Here is a 16,268-nt window from a genome sequence, read left to right as displayed (position 1 = left end):
ATTAAATAAAGGTCAAGGGAACAACAACAACAACAAAAAGCCAGATGGGACAAGTAGAAAATATATAGTAAATGGTAGATTTAAGTCTTGCCATATTTTAATTATATTAAATGACTAGACACTACAGTTAAAAAGCAGAGATTATAAGAGTAGATTTAAGGAAAAAAGTAAGAGCCCACTCTATTTGCTGTCTTCAAGAGTTCTTAAAATCTACTAAAGATAAAAATAGATTGATGATTGTAGTTGTAGGTTTTAAACCTTTCTACTAGTAATTGAAATTAGGGATAAAAATCAGTACAAATATAGAGGACACTACCCACACAATGATTAATATATTAAGAATACCCAAAAACTGCAGGATAAATTGTTTACACATGCTTTTTTTAATCAAAGATAGACTATATGCTGACTCATTAACAAATAAAAATTTAAAAGATTGAAATCATATGCAGAATTTCCCCAAACACAACAGAATTTGAAACAAGATCTCTGAAAACACCCAAATATTTGGAAATTAAACATCATAGTTCCAAGCAACTGATAACTAAAGGAATCTTGAGGGAAAATAGAAAATATTTCTAATTGAAAGATAATAAAAACAACATAAAAATCTGTGGGGTACAGCTAAAGTAGAGGGAAATTTACTATTTTAAGTGCTTATATCAGGAAAAAAAAGCTTATAAAAATGAGTTTCTTCCTTAAAGAGCTAGAAAACAAACCCACAGTTTACATCACACTCAACAGAGAAAGGTTGAAAACTTTTCCTCTAAGACCAGAAACAAGATATTGGTAACTACTCTTACCTACATAGTACTGAAACTCCTAACTAGAGCAGTCAGGCAAGAAAAAGAAATAAAAGGCATCTAAATCAGAAGGGAAGAAGTAAAATTGTCTGTTTGTAGATGATGTGATCTTAAATGTTGAAAACACTAAAGATTCCACCAAGTTACTTGTTAGAACAAATAAACGAATTCAGTAAAGTTTTAGGATACAAAATCAGCATGCAAAATCGGTTGTGTTTCTATACACTAGCAAAATAATCTGAATAAGAAAACTTTCATGATAGCATCAAAAACAATAAAATACAGAGGATAAATTTAATCAAGGAGGTGAACGATCTGTACACTGAAAACTATAAGACATTGATGAAAGACACTAAGAAGACAGGTAAATGGAAAGATATTTTGTGTTGTGGATTGGAATGTTCAGTATTGTTAAAGTTGCTATAAAATGCCAATGGATTTTTTTTTATACAACAGAAAAACAATCTTAAAATTCACATGGAACAAAATTACCTGAATAGTAATCTTGAGAAGGAGGACCAAAGCTGAAGTACTTACACTTCTGGATTTCAAGGTGTATTACTAATCTGTAGTAACTAGAACAGTATGACACTGGCATAAAAATAGATCATGGACCAATGGAACAAAATTGAGGACTCAGAAATAAATGCTTGCATAGATGATCAGCTGATATTTGACAGGGCAATGATTATTCAAAGGAGAAAGGACAGTCTCAAAATGGTGCTGGGAAAACTAGATATCCACATGAAAAAGAATAAATTGGGCTCCTGTCCTAAATCATTCACAAAAATTAACTCAAACTGGATTAAAGACAAAAACCAGAAACTAAATAACTCTGTAGAAGATAACTCAAGGAGAAAGCACCTTAATTGGGCTGGCAATGATTTTTTTGGCTATAATTTCAGAGACAAAATAAGTGGTACTGCAGCAAACTAAAAAATTTCTGCACAACAAAGGAAACTATCATTAAAATAGAGAGGAAACCTACACAATGGGATAAAATATTTGCAAATCATGCATTTGTGTTTTTTTTTAAAGATTATTTATTTATTTATGCATACAAGAGCTGTGGTGCAGGGGTGAGAGGATTCACCAGATAGAGTGGAGAACAGGACAGGCAGATGTACTTAAATACACTGCTGAGGGGAGCAGCAGGTAAGACAGGAGAGGTCTGCTGTGCCACATGGGTCACCTCCCTGACCAGGGATTGAACTCTTGGTTCAGTGGCTGCGGATAGCTTCATAGTGCTGCATCTTGACCCTTTGCGCCACCAGGGAGGCCCCGCAACTCATATCTGAAAAGGAGTTAATGCCCAAAACATTCAGGAACTGATATAACTCAACAGCAAAAAAATCCAAATAACCCAATTGAAAGAATGGGACAAAGAACCTGAGTAGACATTTTCCAAAGAAAACATAAATGTGGGCCTCCCTGGTGGAGCAGGGGTTAAAGACAGCACTATCAAGCTATTGCCAGCCACTGCAGCACGAGTTCTATCCCCAGCCCAGCTGGCCAGGGGGAGCAACCCACATGGCACAGCAGACCTCCTGCCTTGCCTGGTGCTCCCCTCAGCAGTGTATTTCAGTAGATTCTCCTGTTCTCTTCCCCACTCTCTCTGGTGAATCTTCTCACCCCCTCCCCCTCTGGTTTTCACCCCAGTTCTTATATGCATAAATAAGTCTTTAAAAAAAAAAAAAAGAAAACATGAAGGAATTCAGCATTACTGAGCATCTGGAAAATGCAAACCCAAACCATAATGAGAGATCATCTCATACAAGTTAGGATGGTTATTGTAAAAAAAGACAAAAAATAACAAGGGTTGGCAAGGATGTGAGAAAAGGGAACCCTTGGTGCACTATTAATGGGAATGTATTCAATAAGTTGATGCAGCCCCTATAGAAAACAACATAGTGGTTCCTTAAAACATTGATAATTGAATACTCTGTGATCCAGTAGTTCCACTTCTGGGTATGTAGCCAAAGGAAATGAAATCACTATTTCAAATAATTTCTGTACCTCCATGTTCATTGCAGCATTATTACAAAAACCGCAATATAGAAACAAGTGTTCACTAACAGATAAATGGTTAAAAAAATGTATATATTTGCAATGGACTATTATTCTGCCATATAAAAGAAAGGAATCCTCTCATTTGTGACAACATGCTAAATAAAATAAACCAATCACAAATAGGCAAATATTACATGCTTCCATTTACATGAACTGTTTAGAATAGTTATAATCATAGAAACAGAAAGTAGAATGGTGGTTTGCAGGGACTTGGCGTGGAGGGACGGGTAGTTATTAATGGGTATAGAATTTCAGTTTTATAAGATAAAAAGAATTCTGGATATTAGTGATGGTTGTACACTAGGAATATTTAATACTTTTGAACTATACACATAAGCATAATTAATTTGATAATTTTATGTGTATTTTGCCATAATAAAATATTTTAATGCAGATGAGAAGATAGATAACAGATTGGGAGCAATAATTGCAAATGTTATATCTGATTTAAAAAATCCTATTTTCCTAGGTTTACAAAGAACTTTTAAAATTCACCAGTAGGAAAACTAAGAACTGATTAAAAAATGGGGGAAAGATCTGAACAGATACTTTACCAAAGAAGTTGTACAGATGACAAATAGGTACATGAAACATATTCAGCAACATATATTAATAGGGAGTTACAATGAAATGACAGTATTATAGTGGTCAAAATCAAGAACACTAACAACACCAAACACTGGCAAATGCTCCACATTACAAACTCCTATTCATTACTGGTGGGAATGTAAAAATGGTACAGCCACTTTGAAGAAAGTTTGGTGGCTTTTTTAAATAAAACTAGATATATTCTTACCATACCTAGTGATTACACTTCTTGGTATTTACCCAAATGAGTTGAAAACTTATTTCACATAAAAACCTGCACATAGATTTTTATAGTAACTTTATAATTGCCAAAACTTGGAAGCAATCACTATGTTTTCAGAAGTTGAGCAGATAATCAAACTCTGGTGCATCCAAATAATGGAATATTATTTAGCACTAAAAAGGAATGAGCTATCAAGCCATGAAAAGACATGAAATAACTTTCAATACATATTACCAAGTGGGGAAAAAAAAAAAAAAGCAATCTGAAAAGCCTCCATACCAAATGATTCCAACTATATGACATTCTGGGAAAGACAATAAAGTCAGTTGTTGCCAGGCTTTAGGGAAAAGAGTGATTATGAATAGATGGAGTACAGAGTTTTTTAGGGCAATAAAATTATTCTGTATACTATGGTGATAGTTACATGCCATTTTTACATTTTTCAAAACTCATACAATACACCAAGAGACAACTCTAAAGTATATACTTTGGGTGATAATTATATGTCATTGTAGTTTCATCAACCTTAACAAGAATTTACAGTAGGAACAAAGAAGGTAGGTAAAAAGTGACTAGCCTGGACCTCTGTGGTGGGGCAAGGGTTCAAGTCTCAGTGCTATCAAGTTATCATCATCCACTGCAGCATGAGTTCCACCCCAGTCAGGGAGCTACCTACATGGCGCAGCAGACCTCTCCTGTCTTGCCCGCTGCTCCCCTCAGCAGTGTATTTCAGTCAGTCTACCTGTTTTGCTCCCAACTCTGTCTCTGGTGACTCCTGTCACCCCCTGCACCTCTGGCCTATACCCCAGTTCTAGCATACATAAATTAAAAAAAAAAAAAAAAACTTAAAAAAAAAAGTTTAAACCAAAAGAAAGTTTTAAGTCTTTGAGCCAGTTAAGTAAAACTGAATAGAATTTAGACATCAATTGGACAGACTGATATTCCTGCAATAATAGGGGAACCTAAAAAAAATAATAATAATGGGGGGGGCCTCCCTGGTGGCGCAGCGGTTGAGCGCTGGGTTGCGAAGCTGCCCGCAGCTTCTGCGGCGCCGGTTCGATCCCCGGCTGCTCCCCGGCCACCGGAGGAGGGTCCCACATGGCACGCAGACCTCTCCTGCCGCCCGCTGCTCCCCTCAGCAGTGTACTTCGGTCCTTCTGCCTGCTCTGCTCCCCACTCTGGCTCTGGTGAATTCTCTCACCCTCCCGTGCTTCTGACTGTACCCAGTGCATGTGTAAACAGAACAAACAAACAAACAAACAAACAAACAAATAAATAAATAAATAAACATGCCTCTAAAAAAAAAAAAATAATAATAGGAGAACCTGACTTGTGTTTCAAATATAGATCTGTGAAAGAGGGACAAAAATACAACCCACAGATAATCTCTTAAAAATTTGGGAATATTTGTTTTCTTGATTTATTAAAAAAAATCCCATAGACATTTAGAAAATACTTCCTAAAGGTTAATATTTCCGCATGTAAAGTTTGATATATTTCAACATAACATATGTGCTCTACAAATTTCCGCTCAGAAAAAGGGGAGTTAGTTGCTTATATTTGAATTGTTGTTTTTTCATATTATAAGTAATTTCTCAATTAGTTTATTTTGTATCAGTAAATATATTTAGTGAAGACTCACTTATATTTATTTTTGTTGTGGTTGGAGGATATACTTTGAATGATTTCAGTTAATTTAAAGTTATTGAGACTTGTTTTGTGACCTAACTTTGTCTTAAGTACTGTTCCATATGTGTTTCAAAAGACTGTATTTGACTTTGGAAATTAGATATTTTAGATAATACACTGAAGTAACTGTATTCTGATTTTTTTTGAGTTGTTATGTTTGAGTAACTTGCCTAAGTAACCACTTATATCTCTTAATATTATATCTTAATATTTATTTTCAAGCTTGGCTTCCTAGGGTTTACTTGTTAGTGGTAAGCCAGTGACTTTACCAGAGGTGGTTCTCAAACATCTTAATCCAGAAAGACCTATGTGTGGGGGCTGGGAATCACATACAAGTTGTCAGTTTTCAAGTCTTTGTTTTCACTTTTTACCAAATTCTTTTAGATCTTTCCTATGGTTTTCCAATTAACAAAGTATTTATGGAAAGTGTATTTCAGCCCTCTGTGGCTCACTAGTTTCCAGTATTTCCCTTTTAAATTTCTGGTTATTCTGCCTACCTCAGCCAGTGCTACACCACAGCATGTTGGGCTTACAAAGCTGTGGGTTTTTATTCTTTCCTGATTGAGTTCACCATTTGTACTGACATTCATAGATGTTTAACCATTGGTCCACATCTGCCCCCTGCTGGTTTTCATGACTAGCTATATATTAGTGAAACCATTCTCACCTACCTAGCTAATGGTGATGGTGGGAGTATAAATAGCCTCATTCCCTTGTCTTTACCTGAAACTCTCACTTTTTCAACAGTAAACAGTTCTTGTTTTTTGACATGGTCCCTGTTTTTTTTTCTTTGACAATCTTGTCTTTTATAGATAATTGTCAACTTATTCACACTGCCATAACTAGAAGTCCTTTTCTATATTTACACTTATTTATTCAATGTTAATTTTTTTAGGATTTATTTATTCATACAAGAACTGGGATACAGGCCAGAGGTGCGGGGATGAGAGGATTCACCAGAGACAGAGCAGGGAACAGAACAGGCAGATTGACTGAAGTACACTGCTGAGGGGAGCAGCAGATGAGACAGGAGAGTTCTGCTGTGCCATGTGGGTAGTTCCCTGGCCAGAGATTGAACTTGTGCTACAGTGGCTGCCATAGCTTCATATTGCTGAGACTTAACCCCTTGTGACACCAGGGAGGGCCCTATTCAATGCTATTACTTCTATCTTCTGTAATCTTGTTTTCTTCTTCCTTAATTGATCTTTCAAAGACTGAGAATGACATTTTAGTCCCATACAATTTTAATCAACTAGTCCTTTTAAACAGTTTTATATTGAATGTGTATTCTATTAATATAATATTGTATACTATACTTTTTCCCCCATATGAAATGTGCCACTTTTCCTAGTTTAATGCTTTTTAAAATGCTATTGTTCTTGTATTTTTTGCTCATGTTGGATGTTTGCTAGGATTTTCCTGATGTTCAAACTGGATTTAAATGATAGTGACACAAGAATTAATCTGTGAGAGGGTCTCCAAGACTACCTTCAGGTTGGTGATAAATTAGAAAGACTCAAGAGTATCAGCACATAATTGTGTGCACATGGCCATCACATAATACAGAGAAGTCCATAAGGCAAAATAAGCATTGAGAAAAGTTACATAAATCTCAAGTCCAGAGACAACTTTGTACAAACTTCCAAGTCTCCTCCCTGTTATGTCAAAAACAAGACTTGCTTCATTCTTCCCGCAACAAGTTGTAATCATATTACCAAGGAAGCTTACTCAGTGTCCAAGATTTTTATTGGGGTCTGATCACATAGACACCTTCTACCTAGATTCCAGACTCCCAGGAGAGCAGGTGTCCAACATGAAGCACATTGTTTTCACAAACAGTATAGGCGTAGTAAACCACAGCAGTATGGGATTCTCATATTAACGATTATGGGGGGGACTCTTAAAATTTAAGTTCCCAGTTGCCAACCATGCAGGCAGGCCTCTCTGAGGGTAGCACTCTTTTCTGCACAGCATCCTTATCTATTGATTAACCCTCCTTGGGAGGTTGTTGAACTGTTCTTAGTGTTCCACTCATGAATATAACTACCAGAGTTCTTTTGTTTACCTATTTTTTGCAATTTGGGGTTTAAAGCAATGATTTAAAAGTAGATTTCTCTTAGTTTGGTAGATATATGACCTCATTCATATATCAAAATAGGGATCATTTATAATTTTGCTTTCTGCTTCAAGATTTTTCATTGTTTTTTTCTGTAAAAACAAAGTGTGTGCTTTTTTGGAAATTATATTAAATGCTAATACTGTACTTTCTAAGTTTCAAATTACATGCTTGGAGCAGTTTTATATTTGAGAGTTCTTTGTGTCTCCCAGACATCACAGTCCTTTTTGTTTCTTTTCGTAGCGCGATTACGAGGTGTTCATGATGGTCTGTTCACTGGACAAATAGATGCTGTGGATACTCTTAATGCTACCTATAGAGTAACTTTTGATAGGACAGGACTTGGAACCCATACCATCCCTGACTATGAAGTTCTTGTAAGTAGTATTTCTTAATACACATGTGTTTTATGCCTATTAAATACATTATGTATAGTTTTCTTAGAGATTGTATTTTATGATAGAATCAAGATTTGAGGTCACAGAGGAGGAGATCCTTATGGGTTCCAAGCCCTGCCTACTACTCCTAGAGCAGACTATACTTAATCTTATGCATTTTCCAGTAACTAGAATCCATTTTACCTTGCTCACACAGCACTTTAATGTGACAGAACTGATTGTTTCTAACTAAATAATCTTGGCGAATAAGCTTGTTATAGTCTTCTTGCAAAATGATTTTCAAGTATGAAGTAACATCTTGCACTTTAAAATTTGTTCTATTTTATTTAATAATTGCGCAGGGTAGGTGTTAATTATCCCCACTTTTTGCATGAGAAAACTGAGCCTTTGGTATATTAAGTAACTTTTCAAGGCTTTAGAGCTGGTTTCCTACTCGACTGAGACTGCAATTCAGATCTTTTAATTTTTGATACAGTCCATTAAACTACTGGACCATTATTTCATGATCATGTTTCATTTAGCAATTTCATGGAAAATATATGCCTTTCTAATAAGTTAAAATAATTTTAAGAATAAATATTCTTTTTTTAAAAGATTTATCTATTTATGAATACAAGAGCTGGAGTATAGGCCAGAGGTGTGAGGGGTGAGAAGATTTAACAGAAACAGAGTGGGGAGCAGAACAGGCAGATCTACTGAAATACACTATTGAGGGGAGCAGCAGGCATGACAGGGGAGGTCTGCTGCACCATGTGGGTTAGCTCCCTAGCTGGGGATCAAACTTACGCTGCAATGGCTGCCAGTAGGTTGAGAATGCTGAGATATATCCCATTGCACCACCAGGGAGGCCCATGAATAAATATTCTTACTATTTAATCTGATAAAGTTTTACAAAAGTGAATAATGGACTTACAGAAATGGAAATTAAATTGTTCGCCTTTAACCATCTTTTTTAAATTTTTTGTTATAAACATGATTTTTTAAAGGATTATGAGTTTAGAACTAAAAGTTAAAGTTTTTTATCTCAGGAAAAAGAAAAATCTTCATTTCCTATAGATCTTCCTTTTCTATATAATAATAAGCTTATTTATAATACGTTACCTCGTGTACATAGGAGAGACCTAACATGACTAAGTAACTCCTGATACATACTTTTTAAAAACAATCACTCTCTTATTATGAGTTTCCTTATCAAATTTAATGTTTTAGAGAGTAGGAATATGGGAGAAAGAAAATTTGAACTAAATATAGAGCAAAGTATACCAATATTAAGATTTTTCACTAAAGAATGGTATCTTTAAACCTCTTTCAAAAAAGGAAAATTTCTTTTTGCTTTTTTAATGTAATCTCTTTTATGAAATTATCCAAATATTTCTCCCTAGTGAGATAAAGAGCTGTCTTTGACTATAAGATAGTATTCAGATAGTCTTTACCATATAGATAACCAAAGGTACCATAGAACATTTTAATATTAATCTTTGACCCTCTTAACTATTCTTGATCCTTTGAGTATTTTTCTGTTTTGTGGTTCCATCCTTTTAGTAACATAGTCATATTTTCATAGTGTGACTTAAGTTCTAGTCCTTTGATCTATGATAAATCAAAACATGAGATAGTACATATCTCAAACTGAAATATTATGTTTATAAAAGGCAAAGTTGTTCAAGTCTTGTGGGTTACTTTCTTTTTCCTAAGAGTAATGAACCTCATGAGACAATGCCAATTGCTGCCTTTGGACAAAAACAGCGGCCTTCTCGATTTTTCGTGACTCCACCACGGTTACATTATACTCCTCCTCTCCAGTCACCAATTACAGTAAGTAACATTTTGTAAATTTCATCAATAACTGGAATGATTATTCTAAATGTCAATTGTGTTCTTATAAAACATAGATCTACTATAGCAACTTCAATAAGATACCCACATTATTTTCAGTTATTAGATGTTAAATAAGTAAAAAGTTGCTTTAATTCTGGAAATATTTTCCTTTTTGAAGTATTTTAAATGTATTAATTGTAATAGAATTTGCTCTTTATTTAGAAATAAGATACTTTTTTTTGAAGAACCAGTGCTTAAATGATTCCTTTTTATTCCCATAGGATAATGATCCGTTATTAGGACAGTCACCTTGGAGAAGTAAAATTTCTGGCTCTGATACTGAAACATTAGGTGGTTTTCCAGTAGAATTCCTTATCCAAGTGGTAAGAATTGCTCTGAACATCTTGATTGTTTAAAAACTCAATATCTTCTTTGTTACTAAATTTGGAAGTTTTTCTAGAACTGATTATTTTTTCACTTTTAAAAAATCATTGTGGGGCGGGCCTCCCCTGGTGGTGCAGGAGGTTGAGTGCCCCCTGCTGTGAAACTGTCCGAAGCCTCTGCAGCCCCAGCTTGATCCCGGCTGGCCTGCGAGAATCCCACATGGCGAGCAGAACTCTCCTGTCTCTCCTGCAGCTCCCCTCAGCAGTGTACTTGGTCAGTCTGCCTGTTCTGTTCCCCACTCTGTCTCTGGTGAATCCTCTCACCCTCCCGCGCATCTGGCCTGTACCCCGGTTCTTGTATAAAAATAAAAATATAAAAAAATTGTGGGGCCTCCCTGGTGGCGCAGAGGGTTGAGCGCTGCGCTGTGAAGTTGTCTGCAGCCTCTGCAGCATGGGCCCTATTCCGGGCTGGCCAGGGAGAAACCCACATGGCGTGGCAGACCTCTCCTGCCTCTCCTGCTGCTCCCCTCAGCAGTGTCTTCGGTCCATCTGCCTGTTCTGCTCCCCACTCTCTCTGGTGAATTCTCCCACCCTCCCGCGCCTCTGAACTGTACCCCAGTTCTTATATAAATAAATAAACCTTGAAAAAAAAAACATTGATACATAAGTGAATATTTAAAAAAAAATCATTGTGTTGGTTTTAAGAACTCTTCCAACAAATCTTGAAAAAAATAAGTTATAACAATCAAAAACACACAGGAATTTTTTGTTGAACTTTTCTTGGGTTTGGTTCCTCTTAGCTATTCTAAGAACTCGAACATATGCTCTGTAAAACTCTAAATAAACACCTCAATGCATTCTGCCATCATCAGTTAACAAATAGGATGTGTAGACCAGCTCTAGGATTAGGGGAAACTTAATTTCTTTTCTGAAGAGTAGAAATAGCTATTCACTTGCTAAAGTACTTATTGATTAGATATTAAGAAATCTAAGCCTAGATTGAAACAAGTATAGAATTATAATATAGACAATTTTCCTGAATAGCCTGACTCTTAAGAATATATATAAGCTATTTGTTTTGAAAATCAGTAAATATTTTCAATAGCCTAATAATGTCTGGTTTATTTTTTTCCTTTTTGGAAAATTTACTTTGGCTTGACTAGTCTATATAAGTAAAAATGTTTATGACATAATCCATTAAAATATTCATAACTTCTACCTTTGCAATTGATGTTATTTTGAGGAAAGTTCTTATAATTTATGTGCATGTTGTATAACAATTTGTATTCCTCAATCAGTGTTGTTAATTATCCTTGTAATACTGAATTTTGTATGTGTTTTAACTTCCAAATATAGATATTTTTATATGAAATATTGAAATTATGAAAAGAGCCAGGACTTATCCTTGTCACAAATAAGACACTTTTTTTTTAATCCATCCTTTTAAATAGTGAAAGTAAACGCAGCTAGTAAGTCATGTATGGGAAAAAAGTGCTTGTATGTATGTATGTATGTATGTATGAGAGAGTGAGAGAGAGAGCACTATGTTTAAAGCTTAGTTAAGATACTCATCAAAATTTTAAGCTATTTAAGAGATAAAATAACACTTTTTGTGATATGTAAAGTCTTATGACCTTGTTTTGCTCATAATATTGTTTTCAAGTAGATGGCTATGTTTTACTTCTGTTCTTAATTTTTTATGACCAAATAAACATCATTAACTTTTTTTGCAAGTTGCATAATTTATAATGAGATTTTTTTTTGAGGGAACTTTTTTTTCCATAAGTGTAAGAATTTTAAGGACTCTTAAAAACACTGATATGCTTTCTTAGAGAGGGTCCAGTTTTGAAAAGTGTTAGAAGGAAACAGCAGAAATTTCTATCAAAAACAATGAAGTAAACACAAAAGCTAAAATAGAAACCCAAGCGGGAGGAAACTATTGTTCATCTTTTACTGCTTCCGACTCTAAAGAAACATGAATTTGTTTTGAAAATCAATCAAATCTCAATTTAGAGAAGGAAGATCAGCCCAAAACTCAGAACCTACTGAGCAATAAGTAAAGGCTTGAGTGAGCAAGCTATGTATCTCACTACACCTTTGGCCTATATTGACTTAAGCCAGTATTTTATTATGGAAATGTTAACAAAGCATATAAAAACAGACAAAACTGTATAATGTACCTCTGTGTATCCATCATCCAGCACTAACAGTTAACAACTGACAGTCCTTTACCCCAATGAGAAGAATATCTGCAGGGCCTCCCTGGTGGCACAAGGGGTTAGCACAACACTGTGAAGCTATCCACAGCACTGCAGCACGAGTTCATCCCCAGCCTGTCAGGGAGCAACCCACATGGTGCAGCAGACCTCTCCTGACTCGCCTGCTGCTCCCCTCAGCAGTGTACTTCAGTCAGTCTGCCTGTTCTGTTCACCACTCTGTCTCTGGTGAACCCTCTCTCCCCCACCCCACATACCTCTGGCCTGGTCCCCAGCTCTTGTATGCATAAATAAATAAATCTTAAAAAAAAAAAAAAAAAAACCTGACAGTCCTATTTCTAACCCCCTTTTATATTATTTGCGTTTAATTTGTTGCAGATTTTTTTTTTAACATTTATTTATGCATACAAGAACTGGGGTATAGGCCAGAGGTGTGGGGGGTGGAGGAAGAGAGGATTTACCAGAGACAGAGTGGGGGAACAGAACAGGCAGACTGACTGAAATACATTGCTGAGGGGAGCAGCGGGCGAGACAGGAGAGGTCGGCTGCACCATGGTAGGTAGCTCCCTGACCGGCCGGGAATCGAACACGTGCTGCAGAGGCTGTGGGTAGCTTCACAGTGTTGTGCTAACCCCTTGTGCCACCAGGGAGGCCCTGCAGATATTTTTCTCATTGGGTTATGAACAGTCCCATTTGCGGCCAATGAAAACTTGTTCAGGTTGGGCCTCTTTGGTAGCCTAGGGGTTAAGTCTCAGCCCTATCACCTCTAGGGCCTGAGTTCAAGCCCCAGCCAGGGAGCTACCCACATGGCACAGCAGACCTCTTCTGTCTCACCAACACTGCTCCCCTCAGCAGTGTATTTCAGTGGATCCACCTGTTCTGCTCTGTACTCTGTCTCTGGTGAATCTTCTCATCCCCTGCACCTTTGGTCTACACCCCAGTTCTTCTACAAGGGGGAAAAAAACACCTTATTCAAATTGACTTCTCAGTCCTATTTACATGTCCTATTTGAAATGGGTTTTTAAATAATGTTTTCTTATCAGCCAGTCATATTTAGACAATGCCTATACTGCATTTATATTGAAACACTGAAATCTATTGCTAAAATATCAGTGAAAGTTTTGAAGTTTGATGACTAACTGATATACTTGAATGCCTCTGTTTATTACAAAACATCTTTCTTCTTTGTCTCTAGACCAGGTTATCAAAAATTCTCATGATTAAAAAGGAACATATCAAGAAATTAAGGGAAATGAACACCGAAGCAGAAAAATTGGTAAGGATTTATTTCTCATTTTCCTTTGTATAATTCTGAAATAGAGAGGATATATATATTCTTGTATATATATATATATATATATATATATATATAAGGAATTAAATACTTTGTGGGAGAAAATGTTGACATAAATACTATTTTTAAATCCTCATTTACTGTCTATTTACCAAACACATGCTAAGTAAATTAACAATGTAATGCTTTAGCCTGGTTATTCTTACCTACTTTATTTTTAATTTATTTTTATTAATAAAAATGATTTAATGAGATACGGCTGGTTCATAACGCTGTATATATTTTTTTATTGTATCTATTTTTACTGAGGTAACATAGGTTTACTACATGAATATGATTTAGAACATAGGGCCACACACACCTCTTCAGATATATGTTACCAGGCAACATCCACAACCAAGCACCCATAATCCTCTACTCATAGTCCATTAATTCTCTCCCTGCTTTGCTTCTCACACCCCAGCTCTCCCCTTCTGGAAGTCTCAGCTCTGCAGTCAGCTTTCAAAGGTTTGTTTTAGTTTAGTATTGTTACATTCCACACATGACTGAAATCATCTAGTATTTGCCTTTCTCCTGCTGATTTATTTCACTTAGGATTATTGTATCCCTCCAGTTTTACCATGTTGTCACAAAGGCAAAATGTTATCTTTTTTATAGCTTACTAATATTCCATTGTGTATATGCACTACATTTTCTTAGTTCATTCATCTGTTTTTGGTTACTTAGGTTGTTTCCATAACCTGCTATTGTAAATAGAACTGCAGTGAACATAGGAATGCATATATCTTTTCAATTTAGTGTTTTTGTATTCTTCAGATAGGTGGTCTTACCTACTTGTAAATAAAGGCCTGTTTCAATGTTGACTTGGCATGTCAAATTGTAGAAGTCTAGTTGGCATGATATGGTTTATCATCTGTTATGTTTTGTTTATGATTAAAAATAATTACCACTATAAAAATCAAAATATTGTAAAACTTTAATGAGGAAAATAGTCATCTTTATGTCTTTCCCTAGATAAGTATTATTCAGTTTAGAATATGCTGTATTTGTTTAGTATAGGGATTTTTCTGTTCCTATACTGTCATATTGTTTTAAAACTTTTTTTCTAACAAAAACAGATGCATATCATTACATATTGAATTATTACAGTTTGTACATTTGTTTGTGTCTTATCTGTAGGATACATTCTTAGAATGGCTGGGTCAAAGTAAATGAATACTTTAAAGATTTACTGAAACTTTTAGTTGAAGATGATAGGATAAACACATATTTTCTCACTATCCTTTATAATTCCACACAAAATGAGAAGTAAAAGAAACAGAAAAAAGGAAAGCTGACTGCTCTAACAATATATTAAAGATTTCAAAATATTTTCCTGACATGTTAGATGAAACAAAAATCATGCTAAAAGAGACTGTATATTAGAATGGTAAAGGTGCGGGCCTCCCTGGTAGTGCAAGGGATTAAGACACAACCTATGAAGTGGTCCTGCAGCCACTGCAGCATGAGTTCGATCCCCGCCCAGGGAGCTACCCACATGGCGCAGCAGAACCTCCCCTGACTCATCCGCTGCTCCCCTCAGCAGTGTACTTCAGTCAATCCGCCTGTTCTGTTCCCCACTCTGTCTCTGATGAATTCTCTCACCTCCCACACCTCTGGCCTATACCCCAGTTTTTGTATGAATAAATAAACAAATCTTTAAAAAAAAAAGAATGCTAAAGGTGTTCCTGGCCCAGAATTAGCATATATGATGGAGGAATGTAGAAGCAAGATCCCGTGGCATTGTTTTTTTTTTTTTTTTTTTTTTAAAGATTTATTTATTTATTTATATAAGTACTGGGTACAGTCAGAAGCGCAGGAGGGTGAGAGAATTCACCAGAGCCAGAGCTGGGAGCAGAACAGGCAGGACCGAAGTACACTGCTGAGGGGAGCAGTGGGTGTGGCAGGGGAGGTCTGCGCGCCATATGAGACTCTCTCCAGTGGCCGGGGATCGAGCCGGCTCTGCAGAGGCTGCGGGCAGCTTCGCAGCCCAGCCCTCAACTACTGTGCCACTGGGGAGGCCCCGCCCCCGTGGCATTCTTGAAAGTTGTATAGGACAAAAATACTTTTAGCACATATCATTGACAAAATGGTTGTACTCAAAATATATAAAGAACTATAAATCAGGAAAAAATATGCAACCCAATAGAAAAGAGAACAGAATGGATATTTTTTAAAAAGGATATGCAAATGTATAAAAAGTTTTCCTTGAAACAAAACATTATTGGTGAGGGAGCTTTCCCGGTGGAGCAGCGGGTTGAGCGCAGTGCTGTGAAGCTGTCCGCAGCCTCTGCAGCGTGGGTTCGATCCCAGCTGGCCAGGGAGCTACCCACATGGCACAGCAGACCTCTCCTGTCTTGCCCGCTGCTCCTCTCAGCAGTGTTTTCCGTCAGTCTGCCTGTTCTGCTCCCTGCTCTATCTCTGGTAAATATTCTCACCCTCCCACACCTCCAGCCTATACCCCAGTTCTTGTATAAATAAATAAAATCTTGAAAAAAACAAAAAGCAAAAACATTGGTGAGGATGTGGAAGTAGGCATTCTTACCCATAAATTAGTGCATCTTTTATGAAGGGTATTTTGGCAGTATATCAAAATTAAACTGCACAACACAAGTCCTGTGATTTAGCAGT

The 16,268-nt window shown here is 36.2% G+C and overlaps 1 protein-coding gene across 4 annotated transcripts in view; it reads left to right on the top strand.

Annotated features, from left to right (window-relative positions):
• LIN9 (lin-9 DREAM MuvB core complex component) overlaps positions 1-16,268 on the top strand; it is a gene marked incomplete at both ends in the record, with an annotated part of 69,469 nt that overhangs the window by 41,453 nt on the left and 11,748 nt on the right. For 2 of the 4 annotated variants that reach the window (XM_084253363.1, XM_084253360.1), the window contains 4 exons: positions 7,733-7,866; positions 9,583-9,702; positions 9,987-10,088; positions 13,500-13,580. In XM_084253363.1, the coding sequence (XP_084109489.1) occupies positions 7,733-7,866; positions 9,583-9,702; positions 9,987-10,088; positions 13,500-13,580 (437 nt within the window). The remainder of the gene's footprint in view (positions 1-7,732; positions 7,867-9,582; positions 9,703-9,986; positions 10,089-13,499; positions 13,581-16,268) is intronic. The other 2 variants (XM_084253362.1, XM_084253361.1) reach the window with 2 other exon arrangements.

This window comes from Talpa europaea (assembly GCF_964194135.1).
Source record: "Talpa europaea genome assembly, chromosome: 14".
NCBI classification, from domain to species: domain Eukaryota; kingdom Metazoa; phylum Chordata; class Mammalia; order Eulipotyphla; family Talpidae; genus Talpa; species Talpa europaea.
This window is presented reverse-complemented; position numbering and strand designations above follow the sequence as displayed.